At 34.8% G+C, this 19,729-nt stretch overlaps 1 protein-coding gene across 6 annotated transcripts in view; it reads left to right on the top strand.

Moving 5' to 3' along the window:
• Positions 1-377: 377 nt before the first annotated feature.
• Positions 378-19,729, top strand: part of ETV1 (ETS variant transcription factor 1) — a 140,299-nt gene continuing 120,947 nt past the window's right edge. For 5 of the 6 annotated variants that reach the window (XR_005558140.1, XM_039355282.1, XM_039355281.1 and 2 more), the window contains exons 1-5: positions 378-625; positions 1,066-1,196; positions 1,927-2,014; positions 3,609-3,656; positions 12,594-12,647. Coding sequence is in view for 5 of the 6 variants with exons in the window: in XM_039355282.1 (XP_039211216.1) it covers positions 1,152-1,196; positions 1,927-2,014; positions 3,609-3,656; positions 12,594-12,647 (235 nt within the window). In the remaining variant the exon portion in view is untranslated. Of the gene's footprint in view, positions 626-1,065; positions 1,197-1,926; positions 2,015-3,608; positions 3,657-4,031; positions 4,219-12,593; positions 12,648-19,729 lie in introns of all 6 variants that reach the window. The other variant, XM_039355280.1, reaches the window with a different exon arrangement.

Below are 19,729 nucleotides of genomic sequence, written 5' to 3'. Positions count from 1 at the left end.
GGGAAAGATCTCTTCAAATTGCATAAGCGGAGGCACTAAATTATGGGTACCGCATCTATGTTAAACTGAGAATCTTGAACTGGTCCAAGTCTTTGCATAACAGCTGTGTGCGCTTGGGGGGAGGGAAGGCAGAGAGAAAGAGAGGTAAAATTAGGGAATAACAAGATCCCTCGAATCCCCTTCAGAATCCGGGAGGATCCGGCTTTTCCCTTTTTCCTCGGGAGCGGGCGGGCGGATGTGTTTGTGTGTGTGTGTGTGTGTGTGTGTGTGTGTGTGTGTGTGTGTGTGTGTGTGTGTGTGTGTGTGTGTGAGTGAGTGAGTGAGAGAGAGAGAGAGAGAGAGAGAGAGAGAGAGAGAGGCAGTTTGAATGACAGTCAGAAATCTGATCCTGTTAAAGACGCGGTTAGCCAATGGGCTACAGAGAACCCTCGGTTTAGACTAGAGGCCCCTGGAGGAGAAGCAGAGAAAAAACCACTGACGGTTAGCGTCCTGTCAGTGGCGCTTTTCGCTTGAAAGGAGAAGTGCTGGGAGAAATAATTAATGTTCTTATTACATTTGTAGGGACTTTTTGTTTTGGTGCGCGTATAGGCGCGCGCGCATCCGATCGTCTTTGCTGTACTTTCAGGTGGGTTTTTAACAGCAACTTTGTTGTCTGTTGTTCCGGCGATTACGTGGTTGTGGTTTGCAAGGAGATGGTAGCTCTGCCTTCTCTTTCTCGCTCTCTCGCCTTCTTTTTTTCTCCCGTTAGGTGTAACGCGAGTTGTGTCGTGCGCCATTACTAGTTCTGCACACGTTTACGAATGGGATCGCTCCAGGGACCAAAGCGGGCATGCCAGCTTGGCTCGCGATTTGATTTCTTGTTTTTTTTCCGAAGTCCTTTCCATCCTCTTGCTATCCTCTCCGGTTCTTGCTTGTAACCCAGAGGAAGGCAGCAGAGGAGGGATGCGTGTGTTTTTATGAATGGCACTCTTGGAGGATCATTAGATATGCAAATTCAGGCAGTTCATTCATGACTTAAAAAAAAAAAAAATCTAAAAGCCATCTTGTGTTCTCGGTTTTTTAAAGGCTCTTTGAACGCTGCATCTGGAGGAACTGTTTTAAATCCAATGTCCAGAAAATAATAATAAAAATACTGCGCTAAAGTCATCAGAATGGATGGATTTTATGACCAGCAAGTGCCTTACGTGGTCACCAATGTGAGTGATCCGTCCTAAGTTGTTGGGTCTCGGTGGGAAAGTGTAATTTGCAGTTAAAAGGGGAGAAGGCAAAAGCTTTTATGGGGAAAATTGTTCTGGATTCTTTTATTTTATTTTTAGATGGAAGTGAAGGGAGGAAAATTTATACTTTGTAATGAGATATACATTTAATTCAATAAATTTCTATTTTTTTTCCACATACCATTTCGGTTTGAGGAAAAACAAAAGCACTTTCCCCCTTATTATTATAATAAAATCATAATTGTTGCAGTTTTAGAAGTTTTTAGTCGTCTTTGTCATCTTAAGTAAAGAGAAGTCCCCTAAAAAGAAAAAAAAAAGTTTTTCTTCTTTTAAAGGACTTTGACAAATAAAAAGTTAAAAATCAAAGTATAATATCCTTCTCCAAACCAGCATCAATCAAAAGTTGGCTTTTAAAAAATACTCTTTATAGGTGTTAGAATTTTAGGTTGCCAAAATTAATACTTACACCTACAGCTCTGCCCTTCTATATAGGTGTCTATATGGACATATGTTTTGAGTAGGTGGATTGAACCATAAATATTCCTTTGCCTCATTTTAATAATTCTAGTTTGAAATTAGTGATAAGATCAGTAGGAAAGCTTTAAGCTTTCTCTATAGCCTTAACATTTAAAATCTATTGCTAATATTGCTTGATATCTAACTTCTTCCCCCTTTTCCTTTTAAAATAACCATTCTATTCTATTTGTAGAATCTCTGTGGGAGAAATTGTAATGAACGACCAACAAATGTCAGGAAAAGAAAATTCATTAACAGAGATCTGGCTCATGACTCAGAAGGTGAGGATATGTGTTACGCAAGGAGGGGGAAAATAAATGTTACTGGCTCCCCCTCTTATATCTACATACCCTGTAATATGCTTTTTAAATTGTTGATGTCTGCGCATTTCTCTCCTTTTCTTTCTTTCTCCTCCCTCATGCATCTTCTTGGAGTTTTGTCTATATCTATTTATAGAAATGATACAAGAAAACCAAATTTCATGATGTGACACAAACTGACAAAAGCAATTCACTGCTAGGCTGATGTACCTTCAATGACTCACCCTCTGTGTTAGGTATTGCCACATTGCAGGGATGTAAGTAAGCCCATACATCTGGAGGTGAACATTTGGGAAGGATTGATAGATAGTAAAAAGGTGCACACAATTTATTCACCTGTAGGCCTCTGCACATTCTCTTCCCGTTATCGTTTCCTTTGGGAGTGCCTACCATTGTGTTTCAGAGATATATACTGAAGTTTTGCTTTAACCATTAGAGTCAAAATAGGTCAAGATTTAAATACTTTTTCTATCCCTACCTTTTGGTTTGTAACTGCTATAGTAACCAACTATGAACCACTCAGAAATAGTTCATTACACTTTTTAACATAATACCTTGTGGATAACACTTGATAAGTTTGTGGAAAGGCTGTTTCAGGGAAACAACTGTTTCTGCAACAGTGCTGCCTTGATAGCTTGTTGCTTGAAACAGCAACCTCATGGCTTACTGGGTGCAAAATAGTCCCCACTTGCTTCTCTCAAACTCTAAGCAAAGCACCAATGTCCTGCATTGGACTGGGTTCAGACTAGAGAAATTCACTCCTGTCCACCGGCTACGCTATCCAACCTGGATTAGTAGCTTTATAAAGATTTCCCAAAGCATGATCTGTAATAATTTTGAAAGCCCATACACCCTTCTAAAAATGCTGTATAAAAAAAAAAAAACAATCTTCTGCTAATGTGGACATAATCATTACTTAAATAGCACAAAACAAAATCAAGAGCTGCATGGAATTCATGCATTTGTCCTGGAGAGAACTGATTCAGGTTTGCATTCTGGTTATGTTTAGGATTTATTAACTAAATACATTAACTAGCAAATTCCTCCACTCCAAAGTAAGTAAAAAACTTACTTTGCAGTGGCAACTTGTCTGGATTTTATTTCTACCATTTTATAATATTTTATACTGAACATATGGACAAAACTGCATTTCATTGTTGAGTACTCCTTTAAAAAATATTAGATTATAACCTAATGTAGTTATTTTGGACTAAGCCCCTCTGAAATCAATAGAATTGTCTCTGAGTGGGTATTCATATAGAAGTTCAAGGGATTTCTCTTTAAGTAGTCTTGGTCATTCAGAAATTAAGTCAATTGATTTTTATGGGTTTTACTCTCAGGGTGCCTAGTAAAGTCTGTTGATACATGTAAATTATTATTACTGGAGTTGATTATGATGAAGATTTTACCACATATAGTTTATCCAGAATCTAATATTTGCATCTATACAAAATTAGACAAAATATAATAAATTACAAAGATCTTTGCTTAATTTAATATTATTTGAACATTACAGAGCTGTGACCCTTTTTAAAATCTCTTATTCTTTTCCTAGAACTGTTTCAAGATCTAAGCCAATTGCAGGAAACATGGCTTGCAGAAGGTAAGGAGGGAAAAATATTTTCTCCCCAAAATAAAGAAGGAAAGGAAAAAAAAAAGCACTCTGGAAGAAAAAGGGAGGGGGAAAGGGAGGGGGGGCGGGAAAGTCCTGAACTTGCTGTCTTAATGTTCAGCCCAATTAATTGAGCTCTAAAAGAGCCACCTCATGTGTCATGCATACATTAGAGCCTCTGATGAGTTTGTCTTTGGGGACTCTGGGGCTGCTCTATCCAATGTCATCACAAATTACCAGGAGAAATTGCTTCCAGCCCACAATCACATCTGCTTTTGGCAAGAACTAATGCACCAAGACTTCACGTTCCAAGCCTCTGTTCAGATTTTAATTGCAATTGATCAGGTTTATATTATTGTACCTCAGGAGACTGCCTACAGCCAGAACTGGGCTCGCTCTTTCCTTCAGAGCAGAGCATACAATTGTTTGGTGTTCTGGAGGAAGTACTTTTCTGATGGCAGAATATAGTTTCTCTGAGTTCATCAGGACGGGATGCTTCAAGATTTAAGTGCAAGTGTCTTCTTCCCTGCTTGCTCGCAACACCGAACGTTAGGTGTGTATTGGCTACTTAAGAAATGATGGATTTCTTTTAGTATTTCAAATTTATAGGTATTTATTTTGCAAGGCATTTAAAAGGACAAACTTTATTTTTTTTCCTTCCTTGTCACCCCCTTGTATTTCTTTAACTCTGAAGTAGTTTATTTTAACAGTTGACAAACTATAAGAAAATAGTTTTAATGCTTGAGTTAAATTACAGTGGATTTTGATTTGAGTAGGATGAGATGCTGAGAGAAGTTTTGCAAAAGCATAGAAAGTTGATCCTAATCGAGGTATATATTCTAACTAAAAAGTTAATTCTCGTGTCATGTTTGGGTTTTTTCCAGCATGAAGATAACTCAATTCTAATTCTTTTTTAAAAAAAATATAATTGAGAAACAAAGTTAATATGCTTTCTATGTATATGTGCTCTTGATTGTTTATACATTTTAATATTCATTGGGGTTTAAATTTTTTTTTAAAACTCTTACTGAATGTGCATTGTTTATTGAATCAACATTCTATTTCTTTTTAAAAGGAAAGGGATAATTTGATGTAGTTGCCTAACAGAGAAAAGAGAACTATTGTAATAGTATATACAGACTGCCTACCTTTTTTGACACCACCCTTTATAATTTGCCAAATAATATGTAATTCTCATAAATTTAACTTTTTTTGCTATGCTTTTATGTATAGTATCTAGCAAGGACATATTAAATATCATGATGTAATAGGTGGTAAACCTCAATATTAATATTAAAGGTCTTAGCTAAAATTCAAGAATAGCTATGTAAAGTAACTCTAGTAAAGATCTATACATATGCTGAACTTTCAGCTCATCCTGATAACTTGGAAGACCATCAAAGCACTAAGCATTCGATATTGCTGATTTCATTCAGTGAGTTTTAGTTTTGATGCATGTTCTAATTTGGTAAATTTTGATTAAATGCAGTTTTTTAATGTGTAATCAGATATTTGTTTAAAATGTTTCTGAAAAGGAAGAATGAACAAAAATGGATTTTATATCATTTGCTAATCATGTTTTTGTGTGTGTATGCATGAACACACACACAAACAAAAGGAAATAAATAATTTGGGTTATAGTCCTGTACTCAGTTAGAAATAAGTTTCACTGACAGCAATAGGATACTCTTTTGAATTAGCATGCAGAGAATGCTTTGTGCTATTATAAGTTAAACAGACGAAAAATTAAACTCATACTTTACAGACTTATGCTGTTTAAACTAAAGCATTCTATCAACATATCCAGTGACCAGCAGAGTAGTTTAGAATTTGGTTGAATCAAATCCTAAACACGAAAACTAACTGAGTTCATGTGAAATGAAATAGCTGAGGGAAAGTTTTATAACCTAAGACTACAAATCATACTCATGACTTCATAATTATGTTTTGCATTTTCCAAGAAGGAGAAAAAAATTGAGATGCTCTGTAGGTAGTAAGTATCCACACAAGATTAATTATAAAATTGGTCTTGAAGTCAGTCTAGTTTGCTTACTCCTTGATTAAATTTTGTCCATTTATGTTCACATGATTGTTTATAAAGTTATAGCTCTGTGAAATAGTTAGCTTTCATAATGCTTTGTAGCCCATAATGTGACTTTAACTTTCTTAATTCTGCCACTCCTTTTTTTAAAAAAAATGTTGTAGAGCAGCATCTGGATTACTATGGTTTATCACTTTTTAGTTATCAGAGGATTCTGTCCTCTTTTCCCCTTCTTTCCCCATTTTAGGGAAATAGTTTTTAGGTAGGAAAAAATGAGAACATGAAAAAGAGGGGGAAAAAGATAGATGAGGTATTTCAACTGCATATTTATCAGTATCCCTATTTTTCTGGGGAAGATGTTGCTTAAAATGAATAATCATAAACAGTCTATTCTCTTTTCACAAAAGTGGCTTTGGAAACAATGGCATTTACATATGTATTGAAGATGGAAAAATAATTCCAGAAATAGAATCAGATTTGTTTGGTGTTATGTGGTGTGCTGTAATTTGGTTGCTGTAATGTGTGTGCCAGATTTAGGATGTCAGATTCAAAAATAGTTTGCATCCAGTGGCACAAGAACCTAGCAGAATGCTTGACCAAACTTTCTTTCTTGTTTTCTGTGTGAGATACAGACTTAAACACTTATTTTTCCTTCAGTGGAAACTACTGCTGCTGCTGCTGCTACCGGTAATGTGTTGAGGCTTAAAACAAAATAAAACATTGGGATCTGAACATTTGCAAAAATAAATAAATAAACTGAACGGTTGTTAATAATTTCCTAATTTAGTAAAGCATTAATATCATCTAACAACCCTGAGTTATTCAGGTGCCAGTACTTCCTTTGTGCATACGTATAAAAGTTTATTCAAAATCAATGGGACTTTCAGCTAAACCTGTTAATTCCTGTGCATGCAATGTCATGGTGATGCCATTTTGTCCTAGCAGATGATGGGACTCCCCTATTGAATTTGTAGATATTGCATTAAATTGCTCTTGACAAATAGAAGCTTATAACTGACTTCAAATAATCAGCTCAAATATGAACTTAATGTATTTTTCATTATCGGAAGCTCCTGCTGTTTATTCTGTAACAAAAAAAGGAAAGAAAAGACTGGTGGTGCTGAAAGCCTGCTGTGTTATGATGGAAACAGTTTGTGGTTTGAAAGAAAAATAAGCTAAAAAATAAGAATGTTTTAAGTTTGTATTCAAAACATTAAAAATGATGGATAAACAAGTGTAGTGTAAACGTTATAGGAAGCAAAACTGTTATATTAGTATTGATTTAACAAAATGTCATCTAGAAAGAATGATCTGTTAATCAAAAGAATGGTAATTTTTTTTTAAAAAAAGTCCCTTTTCTCCTTTGGATGATGCAAGAAATGATTTCTTAAAAATATATTGGTGCCAGTGAAAGTAATAGCCAGATTTTGTGAATGAACTTTGTGAAAATTTCATGTTCTTGGCACAGTTTACCTGTTGTGCCTATTCTGGCTTTATTTTATCCTTTCAAATGAAATATAATTGCCCCTTTTTATTTTGATCAAGAGAGAAAATGATATTGAAGTGCCATAAATCAGGATGTTAGTTTTTTAAATTCCTTTATCCTCATCTTTTCAGTCAAGAGAGTTATAAGAACTGTTCATGTTTTATACAGTGTTCAAGTATGCCCTTAAAATAAAGAACTAAAATGTAAATTTTTCAGTACAAAGAATTAATGAGAAATAAAAAGTTGGTACAGTAAAAGTCCCCAAGGTATTTGGGGGGAAAAAAGTTCTAGGGTTAACTCTAATACATAATAACTTGAAGACATCTGTAAGATGAAACCTTCTAAAGGACTGTGGATGGGAGATCTGTGTATGTCTTAAAGACACCAAAGATATATAAAGTTAGGCTTTTGGAAGATATATTCATGATATCTTTACATGCACATAGATCCTAAGTACTTTTTTTGTGCTCATTATAAAATAGTGTAAAAACTTTATATAATCAAAGAAGTAATAATCTGTCTGATAGATCTACTTTCTAGGGCTGCAATGTTAAGATCAGGCTGTACTGACAAAACTGTTTTGGATCTGAGATTTTATTAATCACTTTTGTATCTCAAAGCTCTTAAAAGTATTTGGACAGAAAGTGTAAATTTTGGAAAGAGTGTGCTTTTTAATAACTTAAAAGACAAAGTGTTATATCCTTATTGTATAATTCACTTTAGAAAATTAATTGGAAGAAGTACCATTTCTTTAGTTTATTTATATTTTAGCTGGTAAATAATTTCTTGTGTATAGAACGGTGAGAAATGTACTTGTTCTTAATTTGTGTAGCTCTTTTTTTTCTTTTCAAAGGAGAATTCTTTGATGTTCAAAATCTTTGACAACTTGGCTTATGGATTGCCAGAGTGTCAAGAAGTAATGCTACCGGAAATGTCACAATCTATGTAAAATTGATTTAAAAAAAAATAATAAAAATAGTGCTTTGGCTAATTTGCCTTGTGCATTTTCCCTTTTCTCACTCTGTGTTTCCTGTGCATCTCCTTTTTCCATTCTTAGACCATCTTGTATTTTTTTTTTTTTTTGACATCTCATTTATTGTATTTGTTTCCCTGATAGGGCCTGTGTAGTGTCTTGAGACAAAGCTGTGGAACTGATGTGTTTATATAAAAAGTTCAAGTTTATTCTTCTGTCTCTCTTTCATTGTCTCTCCTTTTCTGTTGGGGGTGTGACAAGAAAAGATTGCGGTTGAGGCCACATGTTTCTTGCTGGGTTCTGTTTTTGTGAATGAAGGCAGAACTCCAGTTCTGACTGCTTCTCTTGAATAATTGTTTAATAGATCAGCTGTCTCATTCATTGGCAAAGAGAATGACTCATACATCTTCTGCCTTGTTTGGCTGCAGGTCATTGTTACAGTGGATAGAACTGGTTTTAATTAAATATCAACTCAACTTCTTTTGCTGTCTACTTTTCTGTCTTCTTTTCCTCTCCCATCCACCATATACTTTTAGGAGGAGAGGGTGATTATGTTTGAAGGAAAAAAACTAAATTTACTTTCAGTTCCATTCTGCTCTTGCTTAGCTTAATCACAAAATCTTAAAGATGTTGCCTATTCTTCTTAATATTGAAAAATGGTCTGAAGCATTTAGATGCATATTGAAAATGTCAATATCTTCTTAGAATGTGATCCTGTATCTCTGGGTCAGTGCCGTTAAATCAAAAGAGTATATTTCTAGGTACAGTAAATCCCAGAAGTTTTGTTGTTGTTGTTTAAAAGTAAACAAATGGTTTTTGGAACTAAAATCTCCCTGTAGAGTTTTAACCAACACTTAATTACCTTTACTTTTACCCGGGGAAGATTTGAGAAGTTGACAGGAGAAGAAGGAACCAAAAACGAAGTACAGAAATTACTTTCTCCAAAGCGAGACAATTAATGGCACCTTGTGTATTAAGGCAGAATAAACCTGATAAAGCTGTTTCCATTATTATATGGTTTCCTGTTCTTACCCCTTAAAGTGCTTCTATTTACTTTTCTTCTTAGTCTTAAGTAGTCCATTAGAATGCTACTACAAAGGGAATCTTTGTAGATATTTAAATATTCTGTCCCAAAAGAATCTAAATTCTGCAGTCATTTATATTGATATATCCCGCCTCCTGCTCTCTCACCATATTAAAAACTACTATTCCTTTTATGAAAGACTCACTGAATTATAGCAGTGACAAGAAAAAGGAAATGATTTGTATCTATGACTGCCTGCAGTTATCATACTCCAAAGTCATTTATTTTGTTTGGGTATTCAAGGTATAATTATACTTAACTGACTAAATTTAGTGCGGAAACCTAAATGTCTTTGTAGGGTAGTATGTGAGATACCTGATAAGTTTACCATTAATCAACTACTGCTCTCTATTTTATTTGAAGAATAGAGAAATCATGATGGACTGATTGTCTATTTGAATCTTATTGGGTTTTGTACTTTGAATATTTAGTAGTTATGTTTCTTCCATTTTGTGTGTGTGTGTGTGTGTGTGTGTGTGTTTAATACTAAATAACATTTTATTTCTACTTAATTGTAGCCATTGAGTGTTTGTGCAGGATAGATTGTTTACTTCAGAAGAAAACAAATATGTCAATTTAAAACTGGACAAGATTTCATAAATTGCTATATACAAGACTTAACATATAATCCTACATTTAAAATATGCTATAACTTTGCTTTCATTTCATAAAATAGGATATACTAGTTTTCTTCTTTACTGGGAAATTTTTGTGGAAACCAGCTACATCTGTCGCTATTACAGACAATAAAGACATATACGGTGGCTGTTAAGCAGGTGGTGTGTTAATATAGTGTTTGTATCTTGGAAGCAAAAGTTTAAACTTTGTCTTTTCTTATTTATAAGAACAGCAGTAAGTATGTCATTGGTTGATTTGAGAATCTGGTACTTGCTTTAAGTTATTAAAAAGGCAGGTAAATTGTTGTCATAATTGTCGAAGAGTGTGTGCTTCAAAACTTCTCTACCCAATTATGTGGCTCATAATTTTGTTTTGCTTTGTATTTTAAATGTCTTTATTTCAGCAAAGTGAGACTGAAGTTACAAGTGATGTTCTAAAAGTTAGGTTTAATCATTCTGAATAATTCCCTACAACTGTTTAAACATGTTTACACATTTTAGCAATTAGTCTAGGAACTTTATTTTGCATTGCTAAAAATGCAGTAAAGAAAAAGAATTTCTCTATTTATTTTTGATCTGAATGCAACAATTTGTAGAGTGCTGCTGGTAAATTTTCATTTTCTTTTTGGCTTATGAATCAATAAGAACAAGAATTAAATGTTACAGCTTAATGTGAAAAATCTAGCTTTTAATGTGATAAAGTCATACAAAATCTAACCCAAAGAGTTTCTGTGAAGCCAGAAAGATGTGCAGAGTTCCTGAAAGCCAAATTCCTTAGAGGATATTAAGAGCATTGTAGTTTATTATGAAAAAGAAATAATGGTTAATTGTATACCTGCAATTCCAGTGGATTTTAAAAGGAGAAATGTGAAATATAGTGGACAGTTTTCTATGAGAATAAGGGAGAATAAATAAGACAAATCTGCAGTGTATCTTTAGCTTATCATTTGTTCAGATTACAGTTCCAGTGATTCTTATAAACAGTGCAGTGTGGAAATCTTTTTCACAATTAGGGGTAATTGTTATTCTAGTATAATATTTAGCACCATGAAAAGAGCAAACATTAGCAGTTGTCCACTCTGTGTATGGAAATAGAATAATTCACACTGGTTGCATAGTTGATGTTGCCTATATGTCAATATATTTTGAGCTGAATACTATTAATGATGTCCAATTAGCAGAATTATGAATAAACATTTGTGGTTCTGATATGATCTGAAAATGTGGGCCTAAATCTTGTTTTCAAACAACATTTTGTCCTATTAGACAGATTGATACTGGAAGTAAAGGGAGGCTTTAGATTGTAGTAAGTTCAAAGAAAATCAATTTAGCCCTGGTTCTTCACTTAAATTAAAGCTCTTTGGATTACAAGTTCAGAAATACTTGGTTATTCTCTTTCAGGTTTTGCCTTATGTGGATAACTTTTCATTAACTTCTACGTGATTTTAAATTAGATAGCCTGGATAAAACAGTACTGGTTTTTAGCATTTAATGCTTCCATTGTCCAATAAGCTTTAAATAGGGAAAAGAAATAGGGAAACTATCAAAAAAGAAAAACAATATGGTAGTTAATATTTTGTTTTTTTTAAAAAGTATTTATTTGTTAATATGTACTGGTACATATGGGTAGCTTATAGCTAAATTAGTTTATAAACTTACTTGCCATAAGCTATCTTATAAATGTATGTATGAATTTTATTTGGACATCCCAGTAATGTTTTCATTTAGGTAAATTCTAGTTGAATTAATAAAATTAAAAAGAAGGATTTCTAAAGAAGGATTTCTACAGCTATATCTAGGATCTTTAGCTAGAAGGTAAGTTTCCCAGGGCTTAATAGGACTTAACTCTAGTCTAGCATGCATAAAGATAAGCTTTTAAATATAGCCAAGAATTTGGGGACTTATTGTAAATATTATGTAACTATATGCTGTCTTTTGGATGTATTTTGTCTATATAAATGAATGAGTGATGAATCCTTCTATCAATTACCTATCATTCAAGAAGCTTATAATCTCCTTTCCAAATTGTGAATGTTTAACAACAAAACTATCTTAAAGGTGTAGAAACAGATTTCCAAATGTGCTTTTTTTTTAAAAAAGAGAATTACTTTGAAGTGAGGAGTATGAAATGTTTTATATTGCTGGTTTAGATGTGTTCTAGAATTTCATAAAATTGAAGGGGAAATGTATCTTCTCAAATTTTCTCCTTGCTATTTTTCCTTTTAAAATGTTATAGTAGTTCAAAGGTAGAAGCCTGAAAAGCTTCAATGGGATTCAGTCTGCATTCTATTTGACCCCTTGGTTGCTTGCCTTAATGATATTAGTTTAATTTATTGCTACATAAATGCAATTCTACCTCCTAAATGCTGGCAACTTAAAACAATAAATCTAATGTGGGTTAACTGTTCTCTACCTAGTTTTAGCATGAAGGTATTTAGTGACTAATACATCACCTTACTTATTGAAGTAAAGGCTTGGCTCTTGTGAAGTATGCCGAATATATGGGATGTTTGTATTTAGTGCTGATTAATGCAACTTCAAGTGCAGAATTTCCCAGTTCATCTTCATATGCAGTTGATTCCCATAATCATTTAACTTTTTGTTTTTGATTTTTTTCTTGATTTGTCTAGTCCTAAGAATTATAATTCTTTTCCACTTAGTAGCTCTTTTTTTAATAATCATAATTCTATTTTTTTTTTTTCATTTTCTCCCTTACCTTATCTTCAGCTCAGGTACCTGACAATGATGAGCAGTTTGTACCAGACTACCAGGCTGAGAGTTGTAAGTATAGCTCTTTTTAACCCTTTTCTTTTTTTAAAAAAATAAATATTTTCAGCATGTATATTTCTCTTTTCGTTCAGCCAGTAGTAGTTAGGTAGAATAGCAAGCTGCCAGTCCATGACCCCAGTGTAAAAATATATAAAGAGAACTCTCCCTGAATTGCAAAAACAACAAATGGATTGACTGAAAAACCCATGTCCATCTGCCTTTCTTCCTCCTCTTTTTCCACATTTATTTAGTTTTGTAGATATTCTGATGGTAAAAAATAGCTTTTTCATTTCGGGGAAATAGATGAATTCTTCTAGTAAAATTAGCATAGTCTGAGAGTCTAATGTTTTGCTCTATTATCTCCTATCAGCACTGGAAGCTAAAATAATAATAATAGTGTTTAACTAGAAGTAGCATTCTAGCTAGATGTTCTAGTGGTGCGCAATCAGAGGACCTTCAAAAATAGTTACCCACTGCAGTTTTTAAGAGTACACGGGAAATAATAAATAGTAAAACTATTTAATAAATTGTTATTTATTGTCTATGATATGTTAGATTTTGTCTTAGCTTGAGAGATTCAGAATGTGGTCCCTAAATATTCTGAGAACGTGTGTAATTTCTGGCCCAGATTTACAGCCAACTTTGTATTTTGATTTTTAAAGCCAGCGGCCACTATCAATGTTTCTTTGTTTTAATTGGCAAAAAATAAATAAATGAAAAAAGGAACTATTATGTATACAAGGCAACTTTGAGGCAAAGCAAAGGGGAATATAAGAGAGTCAAGCAAACTGTTACACAACAATTGTATTTTCAAGATTGTAGTTGCTTGGTGTTAGCAGGATAGCCTAGCGGCAATGTGGTTCATACATAGGATTTCAGTTATTGTGCTGCAAATACAAATACTGAATTTAGCGCTGTTCCAACATTTATAATTATTCTCATTTTTATGAAAGAAAATAGCTTTTGATTTTCCCCTACCAAAAGAAGAAGAAGAAGATAGGAGTTAAATTCTCAGGTGGAGCATGGCATTCATGTATTTACTTTACAAAGTTGCCAAAAATTTGTGTGAATGTCTTTCATTATCCATCCTGCTCTTCGTAGCCTCTTTAGTTTCCTACATTTCAATTACAACTTAAAGGCAAAACATAAAGTAGAGCTCCTCCCATGGCACTTTTTTAGAGCAGGAAACAGAGGAGCCAAGAAAGTTGTCATTTCTCAGTAGTAAAGTCAGAAATGCTATCAAACTAATTTTAAATCACACTAAACCAGAAATAGAAAGTGGATTTATGGCAAATATTAGCTAAAACAGAATAGTATCTTGCTGTAAAAAGCACTCCTTAAAATGTGCTCAGATTCATGGTAAGATTTATGTGCAGTTTATTTCAAAGAACACCTTAATGGGAGGGTTTTATGGTTGACTAATTCTCTTCATTTGACCCACCTCATTGTTTGCTAATAGCTAATTATTTGTGAGAGCCTCAAATGATGAATTTAAGGGAGCAAAACAAAGGACAATGCTGTTATATAATAATATGTGTTCATCATGTACATAAATTGGATATATGAATTGGCTTATCACTCATTGCTTTTCAAGACATTTATGCATTTATTCAGCAATTTGTAATTAATTTTCTCCCATTGCTCTATGTTCTTGTCACATTCAGAACAGTGAAAATCTTATGTCAATTAATATATCCTCTTTAATGCACCATGGTTGTTCTTGCATTCTTAAAATTATGGGCAGTTGCCTATTCAGGTCTTCCCATACAAGTTTATTTGTTCTTGGAGCTCATGGTTATTAAACCTGTTTGTTGGGGTTTTGACCCAGGTATATTGTAGATATGCTAGTGAGCTTGGCGTAAACTGCCAACACTGGAAACATTATATTGTTGATTAATGCACTTAAACAGCACACTATATCTTTGAGAAGTATTCACAGTTTACTTTTTTTTATCCTGCTGTTATTATTTTTATAAATATCTCAAAGCAGCAAACCTACCTAATACTTCCTCCTCCTCCTTATTTTCCCCACAACAACCCTGTGAGGTGGGTTGGGCTGAAAGAGAGGGAGTAGCCCAAGATCATTCATGCCTGAGGTGGGACTAGAACTCTCACCACCCTGGTTTCTAGCCTGGTAGTTGAAACCTCTAGACCAAACTGGCTAGGGAAAGGAAGAATCAGCATGGCAGACAGCATAATCTTTTGGAGATCTGGTAAGATCATTTTCTTCAGTTAAATATTAAGTGGTAGCACTAATAATGTTATCTGATTTTGGAATTATTTTTTAAAAAAATTTAAATTGTTATCTGGCATGATTGCCCTATGAGAAGAAAGGCAAGGCACAATCCTTTCCATCAATATCACAATGAATTTATCATTCATTATTCTTTGCTTCTGTTCAAAAAGTCATCCCCATAATTTCAAATGGTCTTTTTGAGTTATTGCAACATGGTATTTAATACAGATCTTCTCTATGTTCTTCACACTATAATTTTAATTCTTCTAATATTCTTCATTAGTTAAGTACTGAAAAAAAATCCATAATTATGGCATAGTATATTCTCCTGTGATTTACATGAAAGATTCAATTGATTGCTATGGTTTTCTTCTTAAAATAAGGTTCCTTGGCAAACATTTCCTATTTAAACAGGTTATAAGATTAACTTTTTTCAGTTTCTTACATAAATTATAAATTGAAAAAACATTTCAAATAACTTTAATTAATGTCCCTTAGTGAGAAAGATGGGTAGTTCTAAATGTGATAAATAAACCTAATTTTAATAATAGTGTTGAAAAAATAATATGACATAAGTAAAGGTGAAATAAAGTTGTTATGAAGCGTATATAATCTTGACTTTAAAGCATGATTAAGCTTGATTTATTATATTTAAAAAGAATTTATCCATGATTTTATCAAAGACTATTTGCAAATGAAATGCTTTCATTATCACTTCATTGATTTTGTTAGATTTTATAAGACTGAATTTAAAAAAAGATTCACACATGGACCACTAATGTGAATTTCATTCATTTGGAATGAATATCTTCAATATCTTTCTGCTAAGCACAAAACCAGTTTAAGATAACCAAACCTATCCTAGTGAGGAATGCAAAGTTTTGCCAACATTTCATTTCATTGTACAATTGACACAAAAATAACTTAATAATTCTTATAGAAGGATCATATATTGTTTATGTAAAATCCTGTTAAAGGTGATCAGTGAACCTTAGCCCCTCAGACATTAATGTAGTGATGTAGCTAAAGATTATCTGTCCAAATAAATATTCTTCTGTGTATGTGCAGATGGATCTATATGCAACTGCTAGACTGTATATACAGAGACTTAAACAAAATTAAAATCTTATCAGCCATTTTAGAGGATTTGAGATATTTTAATCCAGATATTTTATTCCCTTAACAAGTGGACTTGGCTGTTTAATCTTTTGAAATTGTTTCTCAGACACACACTAACACACCTTTGAAATTGTGTGCTTGATATTTTCTAATTATCATTACAACTCAAATCTCTAACCACAATTTACATAATACAATTGAACAATATTATTTTTCCTTGTTCTTTCCTTTTAAAGGGCCAGAATATTTCTGTTTGTTAGAAAATTAATTCAGAGATAGATACAAAGTAACAAAGATTGTGTAGCAAACCCTGTAAAATATTGTTTGGAATGAAAGTTTTAAATATGTGTAAGCACAAATTTAGAATTTTTTTAAAGTATATCCGTATACATATACTTACATGTATTTTGTGTATACACATATGAACAAGGGGAAAAGATAAAATGGGAAATCAGTTACCAACCAGTTCTGATTCTATTTTGATGGCTAGTTTCAACACTGTTAGGTGAAGGACAAAAACAGCTAAGCTTAATTTGGATTAATTACAGACCATAAAATGAGGTTACATGAGCTTCCCTAAATTCCAAGAATAGAGAATATCTAGTAAGTTATTTCATTTTTAATTGTACTAAAGTTATTCTTAAATATGGTAATCTGCAACATTGAAAAGAAGCCTCTGTAGCAGGATAGTAATGAAAAAACTATCTTTTCCTCATACTTTGCCTTAAAATTTGCAAGATGATTCTGATATTTGAAATGGCTACTCTCAAGAATTCTGGGAGATATTTAAGTACTCCAGCAAGATTTTCTGTTTCATCACAAAGGAAGTACCTAGGTTTGCTCTTACATGATTTGATTTTTAATAAATACACTCAGAAGCATGGTTTGTATGACAGTAGCTCCTTCTGACAAAATATCTTGACACTCAATTGTGAGACTTACATTTGTTATACACTATTACTGGGTAATATGAAAGATTTGTTTGTGATCTGTGGTGGCTGTCTTTCATACTCAGATTAATGTTACAGTGATTGTATAATCTCTTTATGCCAGGAAATTAAAGAACTGAACATGTAAACAACCAAAGAAAAAGTAAACCAGGAAGAAAACAAAGGGTCTTCTTTTTTGCAGGCATTGCACAATAATGGTTTCCAAAATTGAGTAATGAAAACACACAAAAAAACCTGTCCTCCACATTTGGGATGTTCCTTTTTCTTGTCAGTTAAAAAAAATATCTAAAAGCACAATATTTTTCTTCTAATCCTGATTTTGTTTTTGATTATATTTTTCCTCCTCTTATTCCTCCTTATTATTATTAATTCAATTTGTTTTCATCCTTGCTTCCCAGGGAGTGTTGAAGGCAACTGACAACAAAAAACAAACAATTAACACCCAATAATAATAAAAAACCTTTAGAAAGGCCTAACAAAACAGGTCTGTTTTCTAAAAAATAAACAGAAAAAAGTGTTGAACATAATTCCCTGAAGATATATATTTCAGACCTGGAAAGAAACGCAGGAGACAAGGCTGTGTCCCATAGGCACAATAAATGTGTCTTAGCATATATCTTACATATGCACTTCCATTGAGTTGATTGGGGACTACACCCAGGTAAAATGATTGCCCTTGACACCTACTAATTGGAGTTCCTCCTTGAGGGAAGCAAGTGGTCTAGAAGCACAAAATATAAATAAATAAAGTTTTGTTAGAAATAATGCAGCAGGAGCACTGACAAGAACTAGAAGCCATTTAACCTAAGACTCCACTTTTGCACTTTTGTTGGCTCTTTTTATCATTTCCAGACCCAATAAAAGGTGCTAATATTAACCTATAAGAGAGGGTGTAATGGATCAACTGGAAAGCTGACAGCTCAGGTTTGAGACCCTAGCGCAGCATGATGGGTGAACTCCCTTCTTTACCCTAGCTTCTGCCCACCTAGCATGCAAATGTGAGTAGATAAATGGGTAGCACTTAGGTGGGAAAATAACAGCATTCCATGCTCCTCAGTATATAGTCATGCTGGCCACGTGACCATGGAAATGTCTTCAGACAATGCTGGCTCCTTCGACGAAGAAATGGAGATTGGCATGCTCCCTATAGTCAGACATGACTGGACAGGGGAAACATTTACCTTTACCTTATTAACTTCTAAAGCTTTTTCATGGTTTGAGATTAAAATACCTGAGGGAACATCTCTTCTCATTTGTTCCTATTTATCCTGAAATCATTATTAGCAGGGGTGCCTTCCTGAAAATACAGTGAGTGGCTACTTGGAAGTAGGTCTTTTCAATGATAGCTTCTTGATTTTGCAGTGCCATCTCTAATATTGCAATATTGCCTGGTGCTGACTTTATAGACTTTTAAACATGAAGGAAAACACCTACCTAGCTACATACATACATATAAGATTTTTGTAGCAGTAGAGTTTACAAACATTAGCAAGGACGTGTAGAAATTGTATTTATTGTTGACTGTGTGTGTGTGCTTATACCAATACTCAGGGAGACTTCCAACACTTTTCCTAAGTATGGTTTTTGGGACTAACAGAATACTATATAGATTTCCAAGTTGGAGGAACAGTGCAGCATTCCAGGGTGCTTGCACATGGTCCCTCTGTATAAAAATGGAATGCATATATCCACTGCAAGTTAACTAGGAAGACAGATAAGGATGGAACTACATGCATTTTCCACCAGAAGCTTGTTTGTGTCATTCTTCCGATATAACTCAGAAATAAAATATACATTTCTCTAGATCACAGGTCAGCAACCTGCGACTCTGGAGCCGCATGCAGCTCTTTCAGCTGTCTCCTGCGGCTCCCTATCCTCAACCACCATGTACAGTCTGAAAAAAAGTGGGACTAAAAAAGTTCAACCAATCAATTCAAACTTCTCATGAAGTTTGAATTGATTGGTTGGTGGGACTGTCCACAAACCTCTTTCCTTTTTCGTACTGCACGTGGTGGCTGGGAAGATTGCTGGAAAGGTGTCCCTGGTAAGGAGCCACAGGTGGCCAGTCTTGGGGTGCCTTTTCCCTGCCCGGCAAGTCTCCCCTTGCCCTTCTCTGCCACTGCCTCTGTTAGTTGAGGGGGTCGCTGGGGTCTCTGTAGCTTCCCCTCTCTGCCTGCACCTTTTTGCCATCTCATGTGCAGCGGATTTGCCTGCGGCGCCTGCCCAGCCCTTCCCCCACCTGCTGCACAGTCCTTTTGGCCATCCTCCCGCTGCCACTGCTGCTGGTCGTGCTGAGCAAGGCTGAAGAGGCAGCGGCGATTGGGCACCTGCACCCCTTTGCCATCCTGATGCCGCTTCCACTGCTGCCGTCCTCAGTGCTGCAGGAGAAGGAGACCTTGGGCTACTTGGGTGGTGGGTCCAGTGGTGGGTCAGGACCCCCCCTCATCCTGGCGGTGGCATTCCCCATTGCCAGCATGGCCACCCATGGTGCACCTGGCCTTGGCACCCTCCTCTTGTGACAGCGAAGTGACTGAGGATGTGGTGGGAGCGGCAGCCGGGCTGGGGGTGGCAGGGATTTCCCACGATGCTGCAGTGGCCGCTGCCAGAGCTGCTGCCTCCCGTTCTGCTCCCCCTTCCTGCCTATTCGGCTGAGAATGTGGCGGGGGTAGTGGCCGGGCTGCACCGCTGTCACCAGAGCTGCTGCCTCCCGTCCTGCTCCCCCTCCCTGCCTGTTCAGCACTGTCTGCCTTTTGTTCTCTCTCTCCTTACCTGGAGAGAGAGAGGAAAGA

The sequence above is a fragment of the Crotalus tigris genome, unplaced genomic scaffold (assembly GCF_016545835.1).
Source record: "Crotalus tigris isolate CLP2741 ecotype Arizona unplaced genomic scaffold, ASM1654583v1 scf7180000018651.982201, whole genome shotgun sequence".
Lineage (NCBI taxonomy): Eukaryota > Metazoa > Chordata > Lepidosauria > Squamata > Viperidae > Crotalus > Crotalus tigris.
Note: the sequence above shows the minus strand (reverse complement) of the source record. Positions and strands in the feature narration are given on the sequence as shown.